Source organism: Hippoglossus hippoglossus, chromosome 17, assembly GCF_009819705.1.
Source record: "Hippoglossus hippoglossus isolate fHipHip1 chromosome 17, fHipHip1.pri, whole genome shotgun sequence".
Lineage (NCBI taxonomy): Eukaryota > Metazoa > Chordata > Actinopteri > Pleuronectiformes > Pleuronectidae > Hippoglossus > Hippoglossus hippoglossus.
In genome coordinates, this window is record NC_047167.1 from 6584389 (window position 1) to 6610771 (window position 26383).

Sequence of the window (26383 nt, forward strand, 5' to 3'; positions counted from 1 at the left end):
CAATTCAGCCTGACCAATACTTGCACTTTCAAATAACAAATTATTGATCCTTAATACAGATTAAATAAATTGCAGAATAAACAGAAGACTGGATGCAGTGCAGGTGTAGCATGTCTAATATTGTTGATAATATTACCATTATTTTAAGACTTTGTTTTACATCAAATATAAATATAATACATTAGGTTCTATATAGAACCTAATGTATAACAAATTATTTTAATTATAAATATAAATTATATGTACTTTATAGTATTGAATGTAACAAAACTAAATACATTTAGGCTGTAGGTCTCTGTCTTGACTCCTCAGCAAAATGGTGTTGAAAGCTTTTCATAAATGTAGTTTTTGAATTTTTTTGAAATTTTGTATTTGTCTGTGATAAAACGATATATATATATATATATATATATATATACAGTCTATTGTTTTAGGTCATTGTGTCAGCTGATACGTTGAGCACTGTAACTACGTGCACGCCAACGCGCACTCTCACTATGTTCGATGGCAGCAGTGATTGATTGGTTTGGACTACAGACAAGATGGCCGCCAGCTGTGAGCCTTGATCATTCTTACGCTCCTGTTATCTTCTTGCAATATTCATATTTTAGAGTGACAGAAATGGGTTTGTCTCAGAGTTCAGAGGTACCTGAAGGAGGAACGTATGGATACCACGTACACGGAGTAAGTATTATTCTTCTGGTGCTGGAGCAGCGTGTGCAGCAGCTTATCATGAAATCTTACTGTATGCTAACAGCTAGCTTAGCTGCTGCTGCTCACCCACCGGTTCTACCTGACGATGTGGCAACTTGACCTGTTTGTACAAGCGGGCAGATTAATGCCAGTGCAGCTTTCACTGGTTTATTTAATGTTTTAAGGAATGCGCTTTAATCCAGACTATAACTCGCCTCAAAGAGCTTCTTCCTGCAGGTCCGATACATTAAACTACTTCACTGACCAACATGAAACAAAGACGTTTCCAGGAGCTGATGTTTCGACTGATTCAATGAATTACAGAAAATACGTTTAACTGATGAATCTCCTTGCTGCAACTCTTCCTAGTAGCTTAGTGACGTTATTAGTCGACTAACTGAACGATCGATCAAGAGAGATTAATCGAAAAATGCCAAAGGTTCATTGGTTCAATCTTTATAGGAAACATTCTTTGCATTTCTGTGTTTTATGACGTTGTAAATAGAACCAGTAATGTGACGTTCTTGGCCCCTGGGAAACAAAATGATGATTTGAATCACGGGGCGGAGCCAAATTACTACATGTAGTACCTGAGTGAAGGCTGTGGTTTTAAACTCTTCTTTATCAGGATGACAAACACTCGATAAACAGCAAAACATTTTACTAATCTGAGATAGATGATGTGATATACCTCCTCACTGTGCTTACCCAATGTATAATCAAAATATATATATTGTATAATTCATATACTTTTTTTATCTTGATATTATTTCACTCAGCACATCAACAAAATATGTATACATGAATCTTTAATAAATAGCAATAAATTGTTCATTGATTTTAACAATTTGACAATTATTTCCCCAAATAATATTTAATATTTAATATTTTAAGAAATTAAATTATGTAAAGATGAACCTCAACATGTTATCTAAATGTCTGGTTTTGACAGGTGCAGCCGGATTCCCCTGCAGAGTCGGCCGGCCTGCAGCCCTTCTTTGACTTCATTCTGTCTCTGGACAATAGGAGACTTGTAAGTTTATTGATTACATTTTAATAAGCACTGAGGTCACTTAGCACAATGATGGTGATACATTAAGCATGTACAGATATACATGATAATTAAAAATGCATGCGTACACTATACTGCGTAGGAGCAGTATAATAGATAGTTTGACTCTTGACCCCTTCCACGACAGAATGAGGAAAACGACCTGCTGAAGGAGCTCCTGAAGACCAACATGGAGAAAGCAGTGAAGATGGAGGTGTACAGCACCAAAAGCACGAGGGTCCGTGAGGTGGAGGTGGTGCCCAGCAACATGTGGGGAGGACAGGGGCTGCTGGGGGCCAGTGTACGCTTCTGCAGCTACCAAGGAGCCAGTGAGAACGTGTGGCACGTCCTGGTCAGTAGCTTCAATGAGAACCAGTAAAACCCACTGACCTTTCTCTGAACTGAGCCTCTTTCCTCATGACCTCATCACATAGTAGCTTCATATTTTGTTCACTCTGTAACTGAAGCGTCTTTTCTCCATAGGATGTGGAAGTTAGTTCACCTGCTGTTCTGGCAGGGCTCCAGCCACACACTGACTACATTGTTGGAGCGGATCAATTGTTGCAAGATGTAAGACTTGTTTTGATATCATACATCAGTGCATTAGGAGATCATTTGTGGGATTTTAAAAGTTGTGTTTAATGTGATCTTTGAAAGCTGAGTTGAAGTTAATTCAGAGCTTCTGATTTCCAGTCAGAAGACTTCTTTTCACTGATTGAGGCTCATGAAGGGAAACCCCTGAAGCTGCTGGTGTACAACATACAAACGGATGCCTGCAGAGAGGTGGTGGTCACACCGAATGGAGCGTGGGGAGGAGAGGGCAGGTATGAGGCAACACACAGATCAATAAGCGTGGATAAGTCACAGTGACACCCTGGAGAATACCAGTGAATTCATCTTCAATAAATTCATCTTTGTGGTTCAGGAGTATTTGATGGATCAAGATGGCACTCGCCACTAAAAATAGATAAGAACTTTCTTCACAACATTGTTGTGATGCTAAATGAAGACAACGGTGAATCCAGATTCATTCTTGTGTTTACAAGAATGAATCTGGATTCCTAATGTTTACAGTTGATTTATTTTATTTTTTAAATCATTCATCATGAACAAAGTCAGTTGTCCTTTTATTTACATTGAGTCTGTTTATGGTTACTTATACATCATTACTTAATATGTTGTAAAAATGTGTATATATGAAATTGTAATATGTATTGGTATAAAAATGTTTCCTCCTAGTTTGGGTTGTGGCATCGGTTATGGTTACCTGCACCGAATCCCTGCAAATCCAGACATATCAACTGCAAATCCTCCCATCCCTGTTCCTGAGGAGAATCCCTCTCCAACACTGCCTGCACATGGATTCACAGAGGTGAATGTTAAATTCACCTCATTTTTATTTATGTATCTGTTTTGATTGAGTAAATGTTTAATTTCAAAAAAGTCAAAAAAATATTCCAAGAGGCGAAGATTACATTTTTAGATAGTTTTAATATGTTTTATTATTATTATTATAGTTTCCTGAAGAAACAACGCTCTAGATATTCATACTAATTGTTTAGTTCATTTCTGTTCTGTTTTATTCCAGATTAATCAATTTGCAGATTAAATGTATTTAATAGATTTCAGAGACAAGATAATAAAAGTTATGATCTATGTTGGTATTTCCTCAGTTTCCCTAAACAACCACATTGATTTTCTGATAATGTTCAATGAGATCGAACAGTTAACCCATGTTTGTTTCCAGGCGCCTTTAATGGCACCTTCAGGCCAGAGTGAAGATGTGTTAGATGTGGAGCAGGTCACCCTGCAGGAAGCTCCTCTACCTCCTCCCATCCAGACAGTCCCAGACCCTGGTCAGTTCAGATTATACAGAATTTATGAGTAATAAGAACGATAATTTGCTGTCATCTGATGGTGTTGCCCGTGTATTTAGGAAAATCACAGCAGCCGTTGCCTTGTTTGTTTTTACCTGCTTTCTCAGAGTCTGAAGTGGCAGTGATGAACCCTGATGCTGCAGATGTGCTGGACAGGCTGGATCTGTCCATGTCATCCATAGACATGACCAACACGTCACTGACTATGCATGAGGAGAAGGACACTGACATCTCTGGCATTGGTGAGTTATCACAGCAGCAGCTCATTAAATTGTCCAGCTGCTTTCATGTAAACCTTTGTCAGATGAAAATGCTGTTCTGTCAGCCACCTATTCCTGACTATATTTGTTTCCCTGTTGTACAGAGGAGCTGGAGGACAGTGTACTGCTGTCATCATCAGCAGACGACCAGAATGATTCACAAGAGCTGAGCTCGCAGGTAGTCATGGAGCTCACCTCTGCTCTCGCTGCCACTGACATTATGTCTGATTCAGGCATCCCACCAGCGGAACCACATCACCCGGTCACAGAGTCCACTGAACCACAAAGCTTTCTCATGGAGTCTAATGAGAGCCCAAGTCCACCTATGGGTGCGTTGTCTCTCCCTGTAGACACACCCGAACCTTCCGTTGAGCCGTCTGTCCCCACCGAAGACCCTCCCTCCCCACTTCCCGTTGATCTCCTCCAATCCCCGGCCGCTGATGAGTCGACAGCAGACGATTCACCTGCTCAGGCTGTCGAGGATGCAGCACAGTCAGCGGAGGAGCCAGCGGAGGAGCCTGCGGAGGAGCCAGCGGAGGAGCCAGCGGAGGAGCCAGCGGAGGAGCCAGCCGAGGAGCCAGCCGAGGAGCCAGCCGAGGAGTCATCCAAGGAGCCTGCGGAGCCTCTAGATGTGGCTCCTGCTCAGCCGTGCAGCCATGAGCACGATGAGGAGGAACCAGAAGAGACACCCGCTGAGTAAGCTTGTATCAGGCTTCAACACAAAGTACAAAAATGCAAAGTAAGCTGACAATCACCTTTCTAAGAAACACTAGAGCGGGAATTCAGGACAGACAAGGGAAAGCTTCCTGATTGTACACTGATAATCTGACAGGACTGTATACCATCAGGTTAGTTTCACTACAGGAACCAGCTACGGCATTAACATGTAGACACATACTTTGAATCACTGTAGGAATATCCTGTTTTTTTTTTTTACATGTGAGAAGTTTAAGTTACAGCAAATTTTTTTAGCCAAAAAGGATGTAATGTTGTCAACTCTTTAATTTATCTAGTGCAAGATTAGATTTTACTTTGTGACAAGTTTTTTTTCTGGGACGCTAATGTGATGAATACTTGAATACTTCCAAAGATAAGCATGTAATATATGAAAAAACACGTCAGGCATCTACTACAGTAAAAACAGCTGTACTTTAATATTCGTAAAAGGTTTTCAAGCTACAATATCATTTACAGTTTAGATAAATTGCAACTCTCAAGGTGCAGAGTTATATCTATTGTTGGTGTGCTTTAAAGAAGCATTATCTATTAAATGAGTCTCATAATAGAGCTTTTAAAAATGGCAAATTTTAAGAGGAACATGTACAATCGTTGGGTTTTAGAGTGTTCAGTCTGGGGATGAGGGAAATATCTGTCCACTTAAATGATGTTTAACCAGTTAGCACAAGCTTTTACAACAGATCTGATGATGTACATTTTATATGCTTGTCTTTTATTTTATTTAATCTTCCATAGTCTGTGATCAGTTTAAAAAACATTTGACTGCTGATATTATGTCCCCCATGTTTTACTTTACACTATTTTCACCTTGTAAACTATGCAACAGTACACAAGAACTGACTGTGACTTTACAATGTGTTTTATCATGTAAATTCAATAGATAAGTCTTTTGAGATATGTATCTGGTAACGTGGTAATTCTGCTGTTGGGTAATAGTTAGTTTTTTTCTAGGGAGCTACTTCATGTTTTTCACTGTCAAAATAGGTGCTAGTGTGTAAAATAAGGAAAAGTATTTTTGCAGATATTATCAATGGTTTGTATGTTTTATTAGGAATGAGTGCAGAGTCTTTTGATGAATGTGAGATGGGTGAATCTTAAAAGGTTAAACAATCATATCACTTAAAAAAAAAAAAAGGAATTCGTTTGTTCTTATTTCACACTCATCAGCTGAACACATTACAACTCAAGAAAACATCCATTTATAATTACCATAAATCTGTCATTGTTAAACCATTCCAATTTATTTCTCTGAATGCCTAAAATATACATATTTCACAAGTTATTACAACAGGGATATTGCAGTGTTATGGCCTAATTATGGTACCCATCCTGTTTTGGCCAATTAGAGCTCACTCTACGCGTCCCCCCACGACAGCTTTACACACACTCACTCCTCATTACAAAATTAACTCCAGAAAATGTACAATGAAAGGATCTGTTGTTCTGCTTGGTGACACACCAAGAGAAATGGGAAGTTGCGTTTATTTCACTTTGGTGAATTTCCCACAGTGGTTGAATGTTCATATATTCTCTTGGATGAGATTCCCCCTTCAAGTTACATATATTTATGTTTCATTGAACTCCTATTGAATCTAAAGGAAATGTACATTAGGAAAAACCCTCACTGTCAGCAGAGTCACTGCTCCTGAGCTGAGTACAGAGTGAGGAGTAAGCATTAGTTATTGTTTAAGATATAATATGCCTTATATATAATTTCCCAATCGCTTAGATGACTTGAACGACTACCGACATTCTTAAAGAGTAAACTGCAATTTCTGGGTTGTAGCGAATACAACAAATGCAATTCATAACATCCAAGTAAAATTTACCTTCATGACCACGAATGTGCTCTAGGGATTTTGAAAAATAACTAATTTTTTTTCTTTTTTTTAAAGTAAACTGTACATCAACAGAATAAAACTGCAGCAACCCCCTTACACCTCCGAACAAAATCAAAAAAATGTGGTACATATATTTACAAAAAATAACATTCAGTCCATTGAGAACAGCACAGCTAACAGAAAAGACAAAGACAAGTGCTGCTGTCAGCAAAGTTCAATGATTAGACGTCTAAGCCAAGGTTAAGTTCAAGTTCAGATGTACGATGTCGACAACAGAACGAAAGGATTGATTTTGAGGGATTGTGATGCTACCCAGAGACCAAGTGTACTCCTAAAGTGGTGACACTGCTGAGACGGCTGTGGAGTGTTTGTAGAACAAGGACAGTTTCTGGAATGTACTAAAACAGTCTACTACATCCATGTGCATATACACACGCACACACTCACAAACATGATCGCTTCAAAACAAAATGGCAGTCAGGAGGAATGAAACAAACTTAGCGGTCAAATTGAGAGAAGAAAAAAAACCAAACCAAAAGAAATAACCCAGTAGAGTCCGTTCTTCAAACTTTAAAAAAAGAAACATGGACCACTTGTTTCCCAGGTGTCTGTTGGCTGCTCGGGCCTGTTCTGGTCAGTTCCCTATGATACACCATGAGCCACGTCCTCACATATGTTACTGGATTCTCATTGATACGGCGACTCTTGACCACACAATGGGGTTTAGGGTACTACATGTCAGAGGAGGGTGGTGATTGGCAAATGACAGAGTTCTTGTTTCAAAAATGATGACTTTCACGTGGACTTCTGCCTATAGTGAAGCGTCAAGTCCCCGCCACTCTTCCAGATAAAATGTTTAACTGTTCGCAGGTCCATGTTGGGATCCAGAACCTGGGTCAGAGATGAAAAACAAATAGGTTAATGAATGAACTAAAATTCAGGGTGCACCAAATCTACTCATATCAACAGCTGTGTCTCAATTCAGGGGCCGCATCCATAGTCCCATTTCGAAGGCTCCTTCAAATGCAGCTGACAAATGCATCCTTTCATCCCAGAGAAACAAAGGCTCCAATGGGTGGAGCCTATCCCAGGATTGCGACATTGATTATCATGCTTCTACTTAACCACACAGCCAACGCGTTATAAAACCAAGGGGCATTAAAACGTTCTCATGTTGTTGAACTGCAGCTCTGTCTCTAGGCAACAGCAATCAGGGTGGGACAAGCTGGTGATGCCGATCACGAAAACCCCCTGTAGAGCAGACCATCTCGTTTCAGACCGTCAACATGGCCCACTAAGACGGCCTCCTTCACGGGCCAGGTAGACCGCATCCTCTGAAGGATGCAGCCCCGATATGGACACTCAGCAAGTATGTAATGTCAAGGACGTTTTTGTGCTCACCTGGTCTTGACACATTAGCTCAATCTTCTCCTCGGCGAGCATGGCCATGTCCTCCTCCTTCTCCTGCTCCCCGGGTTTGTCATTGGCCGTGGAGCTGGTGGTCTGCGACTCGTTGTCAAGGTTAATGATTTTTTCGTAAACATGCTCCATCACCTTCCTAACCTGGAGCATGTCACTGGCCGAGAGACGGTCTCTGCAGAGTGCACAGGAGGTAAAATCAGCTCTCAGCAGACCTGGTGTAACATGCTGTAGACCTTTGTGGTTCTGCTCAGTGCTTCACGTGTTAGAAGAAACACACATTTTTACAAATTCCACAACAACGAAAAACAACGAGGAAAAGAACTCACTTCTTCAGAGTTTTTGCACCGGAAGAGGAATGGGGCTGGAGGTAGAATGGGATTTTATTGAACTTGGGCATATTTTTCTGCAATAGAAGGATAAAACAGTACATGTAAATATAATGCATTAAAACATGACAAGCATGTGGAAGGTCTTAGAAAATAGGGCCTTCCACCTAGAGAGAAACCCCCCTTCATGTTTATATTTCAGATTTGCAATTTTTCAAGATGAAGGCAATTCATAGAATTTCAGAGAAGTACAGCTGTAATATTCAAAATCGACTTAACATTGCTGCATTTATGCCTAAAATCGTAACTGAAAGTCAATTTGGCCCCCCCATTTAAATCTCAAAACTTAGTAATTATTTGTCTTGCATACATAGCCCTGAGAGTTTTCCCATAAACAACATAAATAGCGCCAGATTTTCTCTGTAGTTAACATGAAATTAATAATAAATCTGATACAAGATTGTTTCAACCTTTGCTGGAATTTGAAACTATAAATGCCAATTTTTAAATCGCCCTCTCTGTGTAAAATAAGCTTCATACATCAAATATCTGTAGAATACACACAAAACAGTATGCACACAATGTATAAACACACATTAGCGTCCTCATTTAAATGATAGGTCGCACAAGCCATCTAAAAAAGAAAGAAGGGAGCAGAGAAAGAAGTTGGAAGTTCAAGCATTTCGCAGAAGGTGAAGTTAGAGGAATAGAAAGAAAGAAAAGAAAAGCAGATAAACACTGCCACACATTATCTGAAGAGACTGTACCTTATTAACATGTGTAAGGAGACAGAAATAATACTCACATCTACAGTTATGTCAATAACCCACTGTGGGACTGTCTCATTCAGCAGCATAGATTCAGTCTCTCCACCGGAATCTCTACATAGCAACCTGAAAAACACAAGACATGACATGAGAGACATTTAGGAGCTGATGCCATCAGCGAGTCAACTATTAACATTAGAAAAACAGTCAATATGACAAGTGGGAGAACAAGATGATACAAGGTGACACAATGAAGTGCACAGCAGCACTTTTACATTTATTCTGCATTGACAGGAAAAAGTCTAACTTAACAAATACCTAAACAGTGTTCTGCCTCCTGCTTCACCAAAGATTACTGGTGTGTGTGGTGGCACCTGGAAATATCCATTTCCTTTCTGGACCCGGTTCTCCTGCTCTCCGTTCACTGTGGACACAAGAACAATCCTGCTGTAAGTAAAACTGAAAGTATCCTTGGACAACCAGCATTCATTGACGAAAGTAGGGAGTGTGTGTGTGTTTGAGGCAAAGAAGAACAATGAAAGAAAAAGCCGATTTAATTTATAAGATCTCCTTACCATGGTTCACCTCGTTCTCTTCCTCGTCCATGGGGTTGATGCGAGTTCTGGGCCAGAACTCCAGCAGAGCCTGCAGCAGCAGTCCACCCAGGTTCACTGTGAAGACCAAGAGTTAAAGTCATGTGAGTTACAAACTTGGTTCTGCACTATTTCATATGCATTTGCATATAACATGTGATTTCATCAGATATCTTACATTTTGGGTCAGATCCATCAGAGCTTGAAAACCCTGCATCCTTTGCAGACACCCAGGCAGCAAAGCAGTCGCTCTCATCCAATGTGATAGTGAGCATCTATTCAGCACCAAACAAACAACACACAAATGTAAGACTATAAACCAGGTTCAGAGAGGAGCTGCAACTGCTTGACAGATGAAAACTTCTTTTGTAACCAGGTTTGTCACTCACCCCAGTTTTCAGGTCAACAGAGAACCAATTTGGCACATAGACCATCTTGAAACGCTTTTTAATCTCTTCATCAAACTCCACTTTCCCCAAGTCTTCGCCCTTGCAAGCCTGAAGGTAAAAGAAAAAAGTAACATCAATTAAAACCACAGATATCACCAGGTTGTTAGATAGCGAGTTAGTTGGTTTTATCATTTCGAACACGTTTAAAATAAAAAATATTTATACAGGCAAATAAGGAAAAAAAGCACAGCAAACAAGTGAACTTAAACAACAAACGTTGAAATAAATAAAGTGTCTGAAAAGGTATAGAAAGAATGAACACTTATGTAGGACCCGCTTTTTCATATATCATAATATTTTGTGAAATGCCGCAAATATTCCAGCTTTCATCCTTAACAGCTGAATCACGATCAGCAAACTTATACTTTCATGAGTTAGTGAGAGCAGATAAGTACAATTAAAGCAAACTAAGAATTTATACATCGTACATCCTATTCCCTGTCGTAATGTGATACTTCCCCTCCACAATCATCCATTTCACACGTTTTTAGTATATTGGTTTTAAACAATTATTATAATGTATTAGGGCTGTCAAAATTAACGCAGGATGATTAATTTGTGGAATTAACGCCTTAATCTTTTTAACGCATTAACGCATGCGCAGAATGACCTGCTCCATGTACCCGTACCCGCCCCCACTCACCCGCTCAGAGCGACACACGCAGTGAGATCAGAGCTCGTTCACGTGAAGCAGCCGGTCAGTGACTTTGTAGAAGAACAGTGAAATACAGAGTTTCTCTGGACTCAGATTCTGGTGTTTGTTTGATTCGCTCCAGAGTTTGAGGAACCATCGATTCATCACCAAACACATGACCGTACATTTGTCACCTAAATCATCCCAATAAAAAATGAACTATGAATGTGAACTAGTTCATTTTCATCTGCATGAACTGAACTTGGAACTCATTCTTTTTAAGTGTGAACTGGCTGGTTCTAAAGATGGGCTCAGATTCAGATTTCACATTCACATTTAATTGTGTAAAGGTTTGGTTGTTTGTTTGATTTAAAAAAGAAAAGAAAAAGGTTTTATTCAACCATCCTATATTTGGTTTAAAAAAAAAAGAGCAAAGGCTAAGATGTCCCAATTGTTTAGGATAAAGGTTCTTTGAGTTTGATAAAAAAAAATAAAGTTCTAAATAACATCATCCTATGTTTGCTCTGAGGCAAAGCAAAGAGACAGCCACATTTATTTATGGTGTGGTATGTTTTAGTTTGATTTGATTAGATTTTTCAATCTTAATAACTATCATTTGGACTTTATAACAAATGTATATATCTGCATTCTGTCATTTATCTTTCCGTTTCCACAACAATATAAATAGAAAATGGGGCTTTTTCGGGCATTTAGAAATGGTGATTAATCAGATTAATCACAGCTACCCTGTGATTAATCTGATTAAAAATATTAATCGTTTGACAGCCCATAATGTATTTAATGTTGGCCATGTTTTCATTTTGTCATCAGTTGTTCCATACTCTAACCCCTTTGATTGTAATACTACGACTTTTAGTATTAGTTCTCACCAATTGTTTTCTTGAAGATATAGATTCCTCTCAGAGTGGCATGTGTTGTGATTAACAATAATGTTATTGTAAGTTTCATTATGAATTGGATGAAAGCATGAGAGATGCAATCACGCTCTAAAATACTTAGAATAACATAAATACAGCATGGATTTACCTTTAGAACATCCCAGAATGCCACGTTGTTGTTGGTATCTTTGGTAAGTATGTGTCTCTTGTCATTGAGAATGTGGCACTGGATAATACTGGCACCTCCTGTGAACGCAACAGACAATTCTACTAAAAAAAACAAAGACTGATTTAGAGAAAACTAGTTTCAGATAGAAGAAAAACACACGTTTACCTTTAATGACTTGCTCTGGCTGAGTACACAGTGGTGTCAGAGGGGTAGTGCAGTCATTGTCATACTCCCCTGATGATCTGAAGTTGTGCATTCCCTTTAATGACTGCACACAGAACATAATAATTATCAGAGATTGTCCTGGATTTTAACAATCGCTTCCTCTCTCTTCTTTCAGCAATATCTGTGATTAATGTAATGCAATTATCCTCCGTGTATAACCCCCCCTAGCAAATCTGGTTTAAATATCTACACACATTACAAGAGGATTACAGCCAAAGAGCATTAGGTGTTGCCACATGCACGAGTCTGTATCTACACTGTGTTCAGGTCATTACGTTGACAGTTGCCCAGTGATCCCAGAGGTGTCACGCATGCTTACCCATTTATTAACGGATGACTTAGTGGTAGAGACCCAGATTGCAGGAGGTGGGTCAGCAGATCTGTCCAGTTCCATCTGAGCAAAACAGAAAGGCAGCAAAAAGGTTGGATGACTCCTAACGGTTAGCTACGAACACACAAATGACGGAGGAGAATCCCAGGTTTATTATTCTGACTTCTTTTTATCTTAAAAATGCAAGTCAGCACAACTTTCTTTAAAACAAGTGCTCTAATTGCCCTCAAAGCACAGATATGACAAGCCTCACTGAAAAAACAAGAAATCCATTCATTTGAAATGAATACCTGTCCAGTTACATGCACTTGTGGGTTTCTATTGCTTAACCCATTTTGACCAGATGAAACATATGCATGTACGAGACATGTTTGAGGAGGAGGATGAGAAGGAGGAGATCTTGGCAAGTTTGCCGGCTTTATTGGTTTTTGAAGATGTTCCTGAAGTTCAGTAAAAAAAAACGATTTACAAAGAAAGCCAAACATGAAATAAAAAAAGGTCATCAGAAAACCCTCCGGTTTTAGATGGTAGTTTTTTAACAACGCTCAGGTTTTAGAGGATGTTTTTACTCCGCGCCTTAGGTCTTAGTAGGTTAAGAAAGAGCAAGTAACTTGTAGCAGACAACGCATGCTAAAATGCAGATATAATTAAAGGATAAAACTCAAAACTATCAGACTCAGTATTTACATCAACCCTGTGCACAGACACCAGCTGAAAGCAATGGTTAGCATATAGACAAGACCTGTACATGTTACTAATAAAATTCTAGAAAAGTTACTTAATATTAGTCCATCAAATACTGTATTTTATTTACACCATTTTTGCACAACAGATCATTTGTTGCAGGTTAGTGTGTTATGTTCTCTTACTTTGAGCACTGGGGCCTTTTCCTCACAGATGAGCACACGGATGTCTGGGTTACGCAGGTCAGTGCAGTAGATCTTTTTGTCCCTGCCTCCAGAGTAGACGTGTGTAAAGGCCTCGTTGACCTGCAGGGCCCACACCCCTTCATCATGCACCCGGTAGGTGGCGATACACCTCTGCTGGCCGAGGGACCAAAGGCGGATGGTCCCGTCTGAGCTGCCTGACAAGCACTAAGGGGAAAACAGACAGGAGCTGATTAACATTCAGAATATCTTTGTTAAGCCGCTGCCAACCACTGGTTAAGTCACACAATTCACCTGAGTGCCATCTCGATTCAACAGCAATGACTTGACGTTGTCTGTGTGACCTTTTAGCTTCATTAGTTTTGCACACGTTCGAGGATCCCACACTCTAAGAACCTGACGGGGAAAAAGAATGAGAAAAAAGCAAAGGTCGTAAGAGATTAGTGTTTCATTGTGAATTAAAAACTGCAATATATACAATATTTCAATTTAAGTGTTTCCATGTTTCATAATAACTGGACTTCTGTAGCCACAATTTTCCTTATTTCTTAAAGTGTTTCCCCTGTAATTATCAAGACTGTTGAGAATGTAACATGCCATATGAAATGAACTATTAGAATGAGTGTCACAGACCTTTTCTGTTGATCCAGACACTATGACTGTGCCCATCTGGTTCATAGCCAGACTGTAGATAGAGTCCTTGTTCCCACTGAGAGAGGAGGCTGTGGCAAGCAAAACAGAATATGTTGTAGAATTTCTTCCACTCAAAAAATGCATGTACACAGCCAAGTCCGCGTACAATTGTAATCAAAACTGTAGTTCGTTGGCAATACACGCAAAGCTGTCACACAAGCACTACTCACTGGTTACAGTGTTATTGGAAGCAGTGAGCGCTGTTAGTGTGTTCACATCCCAAAGAAAGATCTGCCGGTCGAGACCCGCCGACGCTACCAGCTCCTTGTCCTTGGCGTAGGCCAAAGCTTTCACATAGTCCTTGTGTGTTCGTAACGTGGACATGCAGAATCCTTTATGTGCATTCCATACTTTGACTGTTGTATCCGATGAGGCAGATATCACTAAAAACAGAAGAGTCCATGAGAAAAGCAGAATGTAAAATTCAGAGCTTGAAACTAAACTGCACAGTGTCTAAACTGTAATTAAAACAGCTGCAAGTCATGAAACTCACATGTTTTTCCATTGCAGCAGAGAACAATGTCATTGACCCAGTCTGTATGATGCTCCATTGAGGCAATGTACGGGTCCTGCTATGGGGAAACAGAGGAAAACTTAGATAGATACTTTATTGATCCCAAAGGAAATGTAGACATCCAGTAGCTTAAAACACACACATGGGACAAGAAAAGCACTCAAGAATTACAGGAGTACAGAAGTGTGTGTCTATGGAGTCTGTGCAACCAGTCAATACCATAAGAGATGGACAGTGCAAAATGATTATTAGTGCAGGATTGATAATACTACACATAATATCGAATACACATTTCCATTTAATAGACGTCAAACGAGTTATTCAAGCAAATTATCACTAATATATAAAAATACTGAACACGTAACCCTGAAACCAAACATAGGGGCCAGTAACAATTACAGGAAATAATAGCAGAGGATTTCCCAGTTTCACACAGATCCGGAGAAAGAGAAGTGTTACCTTGTGCTGGTAGACGCTCCATATCCGGATGATGGAGTCTCTCCCAGCGGTGAAGAGCCGGTTAAGAGCTGGGTCGAGCTGGAGAGCATTCACCCCATTTCGATTGTACTTCTCCACCTCATCTCTAATGACATAGGACACCTGACACACAGAGAGGGGAGTGAGCGAACTAGCTGTGCACGTTTAGATGCTCTCACACGCTGACTCTCATGCGCCTGCACTCAGGACATGCAGTTTGCTAATGAAACATGTAGCCGAGCTAAATGTGATTTATTTTAGGGAATTCAATCATCGTAGAATTATTGTAAGTTTGGTGAAATCCGGTACTTGTAGTGTGCTTTGATTCGGCCACAATGCACAGTGGCGGGCTGCATGACAGAACCACGGCGGCACGTACGTATTCCCAGCAATTAGACCGAGCCCGGACAGTGTGTTGCTAAGCTATGGTTAACGCGGCACCAGCATAAAACTGCTGCTGCAACAACACATTAACAGCCTTTGCTAAATAACGAGTGAGCCAGTTTTGTAATAATGCATTACACGTGTATTTATGTGCGAGTCATTTCCAAAAGCATGAGGTCATTTGGACGCTAATGTTAGCAGCAGACGCCAACACCTAAGCTAAGCGAAGCTAAGCTAGCTAGGTTAGCCGGCTTGAGTCATGACTCGTAACAGCTGCGCTGCCTTTCCCGGCTGGTTTTTGCTCCTCATCAAATCTCTACAAAGCTCAGTCTAAAGGTGAAACCCTCAGTGGAGCCGTCACTGAACAAACTGCACTAAAGCAACTCTGATAAATCACCTGTACTTTTCTCCGCCCAGCAGCATTTTGCCTGTGATGCGTGGCCATCTTGCATGTTGACAGTTAATTCATGTGATGCTACATCCGGAAAAAAGAAAACATATCCAGCAAAGCTTCATGGGTAATGTGGTTTCACTCTGTCCTCCACGCCCCCTCAGGATTTGTTCCCTTTCCAGGTGCCTGTCACGATGATCAGGGCCCTGGGAACCAGAGAAGAAGACCTCTCCAACAACACTATGCACCTTATCTCTGACCTTAAAATAGGAGCTTCAAAATAAGTGTGATGGTTCATTGACTTGGAAAAAGAGAGATCTATCAGGATGTAACTGTATCAGGCCCAAAGTTAGAGAAATGCTAAGCTATAGATTAATTAAAAAGTCTTAGAAGTCATTAAAATACAGCATTTATCTCCAATATTCAGCAAGGACACTTTTAGAATATCAAGAATAGTTCTTGTTGTATTTGTTACAGCAGCAGCTCGTCTGGGTAATATCCAGCGTTCAGCTGTGTTTCAGTTCAGTGAGTGGGACCACTCAGTCAGAGCTCTGGTTAACACATTGATTGACTTGGATTTTTCTCTACATGAAAACCACCCCATTGCTCGGACAAGGAGCCCAACAATACCATGCATGGCTGCAGAGGGAGCTGTTGCTCAATAAATGTTGCATAGTGTTACTTTAAAGGGATAGTTCACCCGAAATGAAAATTCACTAATTATTTTCAAACATAAAAAAAACACAGAAAAATAGTCATAAAATGCCTCTATACTGCTCCTGTGGTGTCAACAATTTTTGGGTTAACTATCTCTTTAACATAAACCGTCAAAGTGGTACAGGGACCGGATTTTACCATTAGCTAGCTGGGCCAACAACTCAGCTCTGAACCTAAAGGGCCTTAAATGGCTGTGGCTGTACTATGATGTTGAGTATAAAATTTAATTAGATTCCTATTTTAACATACATCAACATAGTCCCATTTAACTTACAACATGCCTTCAGAATGCATATTTTATCACTGCCAGCGCTAAATCGGCAAACACTCACAGGTAGGAGATCTTAAAATCGAATGACTCAATATGTGAGGATAAAAAAGAATATCATATAAATATTGCATCATACTGAGACCAGGATTTTAGAAATACTGAGGTCATGAGTCAAACTCAAGCATTTTTGTTTTTATTTCCTAGCATGAAAGCTCCTTAGGGAGCCAGGAATAAAATGTTAGTGAAAGAATACATGGTTACATCATGAGGTGGGACGAAACTTTGCCTAGAGTAGCAGAATTATCCAAAAACGGTGTAGGCTGTGTTGTATGGACTGTAACATCCCCCACACATATCAGAACTAAATCTCAGTGTTCTCTATGATAGCTAGGTCTCCTATGGTGGCATCAGTATGTTGCTTTTCTGTCATAAAAAAAACCCAACTTGCTACCACAATGACCTAAGCCTCCCCTACATATATAGTCTGTTATTGGCCGCTAGAGGGAGCTATAAGATACCAACACAGTAGGTGAAGACAGCTCAGATAAATATTGTAAAATCATCAGCTCTTAACTTGAAACACACAATGGAAACACACCGAAAACTTGTCTTAAAAAAACGAGCAACATAGCTTGATTTCTCAGGGAGACCACACAGCAGGTGATTTCATTGATACATAATAAATATACCGATGTAGGACTTGGTTAGCACTCTGGAGTATCAACTTTTTAAAGAGCACCATATGCCCTCCACACCCCGAACAAATGCATACAAACATAATGATTTTATGCAAATGAACAAAGGACAGTATATTGGATCATTGTTTATACATTGATATATGTTGTAATTTTTGATAACAACCAACCCTCTGTTGACAGGATTAATTAAATAAAGGTTTGTTTATAACGGTCTCTCTCCGTCTCTCTTTCTCTCGCTTTGTTCAGTTAGAGAGACCTCCCTGGCTCTCAATTTATGATATTTATTCATTCATTTTTTTATTATTATTATTATTATTTACACGAATCTGTGTTGTTGTAACTTCTGGTAACGGGAAATTACCCCCCTCTCTCCCCCCCTCGTGCTGCTCTCGGGGCCACATCTATAGGTGCGTGTCTCCGCCTCGCGCTCTGCTCTGCGGCTCGTGACCTCTCCTCTGTGGGATGAACACGGAAGAAGCGGAGCAGTGGAAGAGGGGAAACTTCTCCGCCCCTCACTCCCCCTGTGGCGGGTTTGAAAATGTCCAGTGTGAGGTGATGAGACCTGCGGTGTCAGCTCTGAGCCTCCTGGTCACTCCTCCTCTGCCCTTCATGCTGACTGACTGGCTGGAGTTTACGTCCACGCTGAAGAGGAAAAAGTGTTGAGAGGAAATCATGGATTTTACACGGAGGGTTTGGCTGCTCCCTCTCCTGAAACCCGAAGAACTCAACTCTGGAAACGATGCTGTAAATCTCAGAGTTTCATATGTGAGTACCTCTGTGAGGATCTTCAGAATCTGACATGAATATTTAGCATGTAACTATATGACCACAGAGGGAAAGAGCCCTAGTTTAACCCGATGATGATAGAGAACAATTTAAACATATAAAAAACAATTATGATTTTTAAAAAAAGCTGTGGTTTTATGCTAAAGATATGTTACAAAACGGCACTTAATGGCTATATACACTATATAACATGGTGTAGTCCTAAAAAAAGCCCTATGAGGCAAATTGTGATATGTGAATATGGGCTTGGGCTATACAAATAAGATTTGATTGATTGAATTTGATTGATGATTTATTGACTGAAATATCACAAAACCATCCTGTCTAATAAACATTTTATGTTTTATTTTTTACTTTTGAGCACAACATGTAATTATTTTCAAAACTGTTTATAGAGCCAAAGATAATTATACACACACTGTGGTATCATTGCTCATTTTCAAGATATAAAAGAATTATAAAATTACAATACCATACATTCATGAATATAAAGCAGGTGATATTTATCAGATTGTACCCAGGGACGGACATTATTATTAAGAAGAACCTGCCGTTGAGCATTAAAGGCTCACATTTATTCGTCACTCATATTCATGACATTCACTTCTAGTTCTAAAATTTACTCACACAGCTCAGCACAACTTCCATAATTCATTAAAGTGCAATGTGTAACACATTACATAATGATATGTGAGGAAGTGGTGACACATTTAAGATCAAATTTCCTTATTTTTAGCTTCTTTAAGTTGCCATCATCTTCTTGTCCAATGTAGCGGATGCAACTCGGGATTAGTTTTAAGATTCCACAGTCTTTGGAAAGAAGTTTAAGCATCTCTGAGTCAGAACCAGCAGAGCTTATACAAATGATCATTTCTCATTACTGCAGCTCTCCCATCATGATAATACTTTCACCACTGTCTCATTCTGTAGGTCTATACCTTCTGTAACCTATGCATTTAAGCTATCTGCTGCAATTACATTGAAAGGTTTTTGCAAAAGAAGTGGGTCATCAGATCAGCCAGTGCACCTACGATCAACATTATGAAGCTCTGAGAGGGCGACCGATGCGCAACATTGCCCTGTAAGAACTAACAGAATGTTCGCTTATTCTGTGGTGGAAGTTTGTTTTTGACATTTGTGCTTATGGCCAAAAGTCTTGTCTTTTTCAGAATTTGCTTGTTATTCAGTATTTGAAAACAGAATGGAATAGTATAGTATATAGTATATTCAGAAATGAAAATTATAAATGAAAATAGCAATATGTGAACACATAAACAAAATAGTCCTAGATGAAACCACTAATTTGAGATTATATAATCTATCACCATGAGTGAGCAAACACCGAAATGCTTGTTGGGTTTTCCAATATCCTAAAATAACCCTCTTAAGGCTCTTACCTCATAAATCCAGCACACAAAACCATAAAATTAGAGTGAAAGTAGCACAGCAGCACAACGTCCAAGATACCAGTTTTACATCACCTTTTATAAAATAGTCTGCTTGTATGACCATCATTTGTTATATTTGGCTGAATTCTTAGTAATGACCATAATGACAATGAGGTGACCAAACTTTTCCTTTTTTAAAACATGAAATCCAATTTATTGACAGGAAATATTGAAAATGTGTTTTTCTAACTTTTAAACATTTAGAAAATATGATTAGACAAAATCCCAGATAAGAAAAACCAGTGGCAGCCAAACACAAACATTTCAATAATTTGATAAAAAATTACTTGATTGATAATCAGGTGCAATGAAACAAATATATGTCAAAGTCAGGTCAGGGGATCTGGTCCACAGCCAGCATAGAGTACTAAGCTTTGGTTTGTATGTATTAACAATAATTGTTTTCTGATGAAGTTGTAGCAGACTATAAGCTGACACAGCACAGTTATTACAAATAGTGAGTTTAACGAATGTAGAAATATAAAAACAGTTTGTTTGCACGGATGTGATGCAGCTGAAGATCTGCTCACCACTCTCCATTACAACAAAGAGGAATATTTGATAGAAGACAGACAAACCTATTCTTGTTGACAGTTAATCATCTGGAAATCTCCTTAGAGGCACATTTTACACTTCATATTCTCTTTACATGCATTCAGGACTATTACTGCATATGTGAACAATTATATCTTTTAGTTTTGTGCATACATTTTCACATTATAATGCAGTTAATCATATACTAATTTAAACAGAGCAACTTATCTGATCCGTCAAATTGCCCGTTATGGGACTGAGTGATGAAACGCTGAAAAATGAAAGATTCAGGTTTAAATCTATTTATTAATTTCAACAAAAACAGCACAATCAATTTCATTTCATTTTAAGAGATCCACTGTGTGTACTTTTTTCTATCTTACAGCGATATATGGCAGCAAAAATAACAGCAGTGTCTTAAAGGTTGAACATTTATTGTTTAAGACATTGCATTTTTTCCAATTCCTAAGAATAAAAGGAGGTTCTTCTCTGGCCAACTGTGATAAAAGCAGTGATAGATTAATTCAATTCGTTTCACTTTTGCATTAATACCATTCATGTCGTATTAGAGTTGTTACACCAGGAGGACCGTAAATCTCTGCAGGGATACATGAAACTACAACAACGTCCTCATGTCTTCTTCAACAATTGATTGAATGATCCTAAATGATGTGGTGGAGTTTTTGAGATGTGTGGCAGAGGTAGATGTGTCACAAAGCTGTTTTTTTTAATTTTATTTGATGTACTTATTTCTATTCACCAAGGCTGAGTGTTCAGTCAGTGTTTATCACGTCTCAATATGTCTCCACGTGTTTTAACTCAGAATGTGCAATTAGATAGAAGTAAGTGTAGCCTACTTAGTGTTGTCACCTTCATCATCATCATCCGAGTTCATCATCTGTTGAGTTTCACAAGAAAATCAGATGGACCCAACTGCTGCAACTAAACTGGGAAGTGGTGCTTTCTCATTATGTAAAATATATGGGTTTTTTTCAATGACAAAACATTTTAAATATTTTAATACTACTCAGTCAATAACTGATTTGTTATTATTACTTTATAGTTTTGCTGGCTCGAACCATAATTACTATTACCACCAGTAAGTATTTTTTTTAACACTCAAATAACTAAAACCACTTGAATTTTCCTTTCCCACCAAATGAGAAAGAGTTGAAACGTACAGCAAGTCCTTTATTTGAACTTTTGATTTCTCGTACACCTGCTGTCATAGTGGGATGATGGACACGAAGCAGCTGGGGAATAAATACCTCGCTCATGAACATATTAGTGTTAGCTGCTGACCTTAAATATTTACACATGTTGAATTATTTCTGAGCTTGCAGTTAGGAGAATTTAAAGCACTAGTATTGCAGAATGCCTGGGTTTGTGTGTGTGTGTGTGTGTGTGTGTGTGGGTATTGCGTGCGTGTCAGAACTGCCAGTCCTGTGCTGCTCTACTTTCAATCTAATTATCGTAATTATTTGCTGTGATGATGATGATACCACATCTGGCTGTTATGGGAATTAAATTTCATTCAACTAAAATATTTTTCCCACTGTGCTAATTCTTTGTTGCCACTTCCTCTCACAAGTGGCGTGCAAATTGAAGCTGTGTACCATTGAAGATGTTTTTGATAATCTGCATATATGCATATATAGTTTGAATATGTAGGCTAAGGTGTGTAGGTCATAGTCAGGTTTTTTCACATTTACCTTTAATAGAAGAAATACTGTGACTGCCTATAAATAATTTGTCCCATCACGACAGAAATTTCATCTGAACCCGTTTTATCTGCTTTGTGACGCTGCAAATTGACCTTAGCCTATTTATTTTGATAGCAAATGGGAAAGCACTGGATTCAGTGTATGAGATGAGCTCATCTGAGATCAACCTGGGCCAAATAAGCAGATCAAGTGAAAGCAGATAACTAGCGTCTGGCTGGACGTGTGAAAGGATCAATGCATTTCAGGACAGGAGGAGATGGAAAAGTCAGAGCCTAGTCAATATGAAAAGGATACAGTGGTTTTTTCTCTTTGAAAGGGGGAACATAGCGATGTAATCCTCTCTTTGGAAAGCTTTTTCGCTTATTAAAATATCACTCCGTCACTTGCTAAAATGAGGCAGTGAATATTTGGTAGTGGAAAGGCCTTTGGTATTGTCTTTATTTAGATTGTGGCTTTGGACTCTGATCAGAATACCTGCATACTGCCTTTATATTTTGATTTAGTCCACATAAGGAGAGTTTGAAAAGATCAGAAAGAAATCAGATGTGCTCTTTTAGACAGATATCCGTTACATGGCATTTCTTATTTAAAAAAGAATGTGTACAGCATAAGTCTCACAGTTTTTTCCTCCTTCCCAGATTTTGTGTTTTTTTTTTACTATTTGGTGAACATAGTGGAGCTTTGAGAGATGGTGGAGACCAAAACAGAGCTAAAAGGAGAATAAATGTTGGACATTTCTCAGTTGGCTGAAACATGACTCCAAATTACTGCTAATGTGACCTCAGTTTGGCTGGATGTGTAAATAGCCAATTGGATGTGAAGATGTTCACCATCCACAGCTTTTATAAGGCGATACAAGTTCATTGTGGTATTTTCAGCTTGGTGCGCTGATCCCAAGTGGCTAGAGAACTAAAAGCCCAAAAGAAAATGTATGTTCCACAGAGTACGACTTTCAGGTTTTTTTGCAGGTTGACATCCAGGCCCGGCCGTTTCCCTCAGTTCAGCAGAGGCAAACAAGTGATCACCATGCTAAATCATGGCTGGTGAAAGCCGCTGGTCAGGGCTACAGACCTAATCCCTCTGATTCAGAGCTATGGCTGCCCTAGTTTGACAGAGTTGGATAACAGAAATCTAGTGGTCAGTGGGAAGGGTGAAGAATTCATGTCTTGTCCTTCAGCCCCATCTTACAATCAGAAAATCCAGGTTTTGACTTTAGCTTTTGATATTGCAACTACACAATATTTGAAATAGAAAACATGAGCCATATTTTCAAACCTCCAAAGTGCAACCTTCAAGTTTACCACACACACATGTATGCAACATAATGGATGCAATGAGCACAACATTTTCATTGCTTTGAATTAGATATCTTCTTTTTTTCTCACACCTCCTTTCCTCTGTCATTTCCCCATGTCTTTGCTCCTGTAGCTGTAAATAAACTCTAGTACAGGAGAATCAGGATGAAAAGATGGCAGCCATGCTGTTACCAACGGGTCCTGATGGCTTGCGGCGGTTCACTCGCGAATCCTTGGCTGCCATGGAGCAGCGGATTGCAGCGGAGCAGGCCAGGAACACCAAGGTTTGCCAGGAGGCTCACAGGAACGCAGAGCCACTCAAACCCAGGCCCGACCTGGAGGCAGGCAAGCAGCTGCCGCGCATCTTCGGTGACATCCCTCCAAAACTTATCGGGATGCCACTGGAAGACATTGATCCGTTTTACTACAAGAACCAGAGGGTGAGAGTCTCCGTCTATGTGATCTTTGGTAGCTTGAAAGGCACTATGTAAATTCAAGTTGTCATTATACAATTAAAGACACCATTATAATCTCAGGGTATTTTTCTTGAAACTTTCTGATTTAAAACCAATTGTTAATACTGAAGATTATAATCTTTCTGAGCAGCTCACAAACCTACAATTCATTTAAATTTTATTTACAATTAATTTATCAAACAGCTATATACTGACACTTTAAGAGTAAGTTAATAGTGCATTTGTTGGGGGCTATTTTCAGTTGTGAGTTAATACACATTACAACAGCAAAAGAGCAAAGAGTATTTACAAGCACAACATGTGGGTTTGACTAAATGATAAACTACAGTGCCCATATTCATGGTAATGAAATCTATCACACTGCACATTCATGTGTCACATTCATGTTTTCAATTCAAGTAAAATGGATCAGATACTGACTACACTTGTAATGCTGAGAAGAATCAATTAATTGTTGGTTTGTTCTTTTTCATTTTTGTTGTATGGTTCATATGTCAGAAACCTAATTGGTGGATATTACAGATGATGTGTTGAGGGGACATTCTCACATTCATCTTTTCAGCAAAAAAGACCCAGAAGTTAAAGAAACGTTGTTTTACTCAATTCGTGACATCGACAATTAAAATTGCACGCATAGCACGGATTTGATTCACATATGATTTGTATTGATGGACGAGCTGTATATTAAATGATAAACTACAGCTCTCATCTGTGCTTGTAAACATGATACGGTAGCGATCGTCCAGATCAGCTGATGTTTTCACTGAAGTGGTGTTTTAGAGCAGCTTGCTGAGGCGCAGCAGTGACTGCATCTCTTTAGATCTCTTGTGGATGCAGAAATAGGATTAGCAAGTTTTGATTTGCAGAGTTGGTAGATCAGGCTGCTACCCATTAATGGGCCGCTTATGGAGAGATGAAAAAGGTCGTGGCAGTCATTCTCAGGGTCTCTTTGTTTTGGCATGTGATGCGCTGCTGGATGGGAGGATTATCCAAAGAAGAAAAAAATATTTAAATAAATGTCACATCTGTTGGGGAGAGGTTCAGCTTGCTTGGAGTTGCCTCCATTAACTCAACTGGCCTCGCGGGCTGTGCGTGTATCGGTGTTCGCCGCTTTCTTGGGAGCAGAAGTGCTTATGGTGGAAGGCAACACAGATGGTAGACAAAGATGCAGACTCAACACAGAAGCTATAAAATCCTGCCTGCTGGGTAAAGAAAAGGCCAAACTGCTGCTCTTAGCTGCTGTCGAGTTTCTCTGCAGATGTAACACAAATGTTCCTGTACTTGATTGGACGATTAGTTTTGGAAAAATATATCTATAATTTGACATGTCCTGTTGCAATTTATTTTATGTACAAATTGTGAACACAAATATTGAAACATGTTTTTCCCCATGAATGATTTCTGTTTGTTTCTCTCTCTTTTGCAGACTTTTATAGTACTTAACAAAGGGAAGGCCATCTTCAGATTCAGTGCCACGTCTGCAGTTTACATATTTACTCCATTTCACTTCATCAGATCGATTGCCATGAAAATTTTGGTCCATTCATATCCTTTTGCATTGCCTATGTTTATTCCTGCCACAGCCATTTAAAACAACCACGGTTGGTTACTTCTACATTTGTGAGTTAGTTTGTGTTTTTAAGGGTGATGTAAAATAAAATTTGAAATGTAGCAATAATGGGTCAACATCTTCTGTGGGTAAAATGACTGACATATAAATAAATTTATATATTTATATATATTCTTCCAGAACAAAATCCTGTGAAAAATGTCCCCCAAAATATATTTTTTATGTCCTAGTTAATTCTAGACACACCTCTTTGCATCACAATCTGGCACATAAGCCAATTTCTAATATTTACTGATTCCCCCCCATAGATTTCTATTGGATTTTTCCATAGTCCCATTTTGGAAACAGCTTTGTATTGGTCATCTCTGGCTTCACAAAACAAATCCTCTCATATCCCTCTTTTAATCTCTGAAATGAAATAAGAGCAAGGCGATTTCACGTCATGTGACTGCTGCCTATTAGTTTCCAGATAGCTGATTTGCACTTTACATGCAGGGGGAGGTCTTTCCTCTGGATCTCATGCAATGTCATAGATTACACAGCATCAATTGATCAAATTATCTGTTAATTATTCTCTTAAACATAACATAAATAACTAAAAGTTACAATTAAATAGTCTAAGAGTCCAAATATCAAAACTGTGTGATCATTTTGCAATAAAATTCACATTACAGAATTTAGTTTATTGAAGGACAAATTGATTATTCTGATTAATTTCCAGTAATTTCATCCAGATTCAAAAGAATATATATATGTTTTAAAGTTTGCTGTTTCTTATGGTTTCATTTATCCATAGGAGAGAATGATATCATTTTCTGTAATCTGCATGTCCTGTCATTATAATGCCATTGGCACGCAAAGTTTATCCTAATGGATGTGTGTCATAGGATTATGGGAAACATTGTGATTGTGATTGTGTTACTGTGTTGGTGACAATTACAGATGTTTTTTTTCTGTAACTGACTGTAAATCAGTATTTTGCTGTAAACTTTCCTTAACTTCTCCTCCACATTGTTTAGCCTGTTCATAATGTTCACTATACTGACCAACTGTTGCTTCATGGCCATGTCCGACCCGGCACCATGGACCAAGTACCTGGAGTAAGTACATACAGTACAGTCTGCTGTGAGTGTGGGACAGAAACTGTGATACGTGTTCTAATGTGGAGCTTTGCTGGGATTTGTTGCTTTAACAGCGATGACTGAAGAATCAGTTCACATGTAAGTAAGATGAAGCATGTCAT

General features: G+C 39.0%; 3 protein-coding genes across 7 annotated transcripts in view; 2 read left to right on the forward strand and 1 right to left on the reverse strand.

Moving 5' to 3' along the window:
* Window positions 1-518: 518 nt before the first annotated feature.
* gorasp1a (golgi reassembly stacking protein 1a) lies at window positions 519-7031 on the forward strand. 4 transcript variants are annotated; one of them, XM_034614834.1, is made up of 10 exons: window positions 519-684; window positions 1646-1726; window positions 1893-2096; window positions 2228-2314; window positions 2438-2568; window positions 2984-3116; window positions 3492-3600; window positions 3729-3863; window positions 3986-4437; window positions 4495-7031. In XM_034614834.1, exons 1-10 carry the CDS (start codon window positions 622-624, stop codon window positions 4579-4581), a joined length of 1482 nt encoding a protein of 493 aa, XP_034470725.1. In that variant the 5' UTR covers window positions 519-621; the 3' UTR covers window positions 4582-7031. The 4 variants fall into 4 exon arrangements, with proteins under 4 accessions (XP_034470725.1, XP_034470726.1, XP_034470727.1 ...); XM_034614835.1 differs by having other exon boundaries at window positions 520-684; window positions 3986-4425; XM_034614836.1 differs by having other exon boundaries at window positions 520-684; window positions 3986-4419; window positions 4492-7031.
* LOC117778914 (WD repeat-containing protein 48) lies at window positions 5837-15860 on the reverse strand. Of its 2 annotated transcripts, none has more exons than XM_034614817.1 (18): window positions 15628-15860; window positions 14829-14969; window positions 14349-14424; window positions 14026-14238; window positions 13796-13884; window positions 13457-13558; window positions 13145-13369; window positions 12264-12338; window positions 11885-11987; window positions 11699-11796; window positions 9958-10065; window positions 9747-9843; window positions 9551-9646; window positions 9294-9399; window positions 9014-9101; window positions 8209-8285; window positions 7862-8054; window positions 5837-7351 (listed from the first exon to the last, which is right to left on the reverse strand). In XM_034614817.1, the coding sequence occupies exons 1-18, from the start codon at window positions 15673-15675 to the stop codon at window positions 7256-7258; spliced, it is 2031 nt and encodes a 676-aa protein (XP_034470708.1). In that variant the 5' UTR covers window positions 15676-15860; the 3' UTR covers window positions 5837-7255. The 2 variants fall into 2 exon arrangements, with proteins under 2 accessions (XP_034470708.1, XP_034470707.1); XM_034614816.1 differs by having other exon boundaries at window positions 14349-14427; window positions 15628-15759.
* Window positions 15861-17790: 1930 nt separating this feature from the next.
* The window catches only part of LOC117778902 (sodium channel protein type 4 subunit alpha-like), a 46216-nt gene continuing 37623 nt past the window's right edge, over window positions 17791-26383 (forward strand). Inside the window, exons 1-4 of the mRNA XM_034614793.1 lie at window positions 17791-18072; window positions 23228-23534; window positions 24997-25115; window positions 26151-26240. Of these exons, the coding sequence (XP_034470684.1) occupies window positions 23268-23534; window positions 24997-25115; window positions 26151-26240 (476 nt within the window). The 5' untranslated portion in view covers window positions 17791-18072; window positions 23228-23267. The remainder of the gene's footprint in view (window positions 18073-23227; window positions 23535-24996; window positions 25116-26150; window positions 26241-26383) is intronic.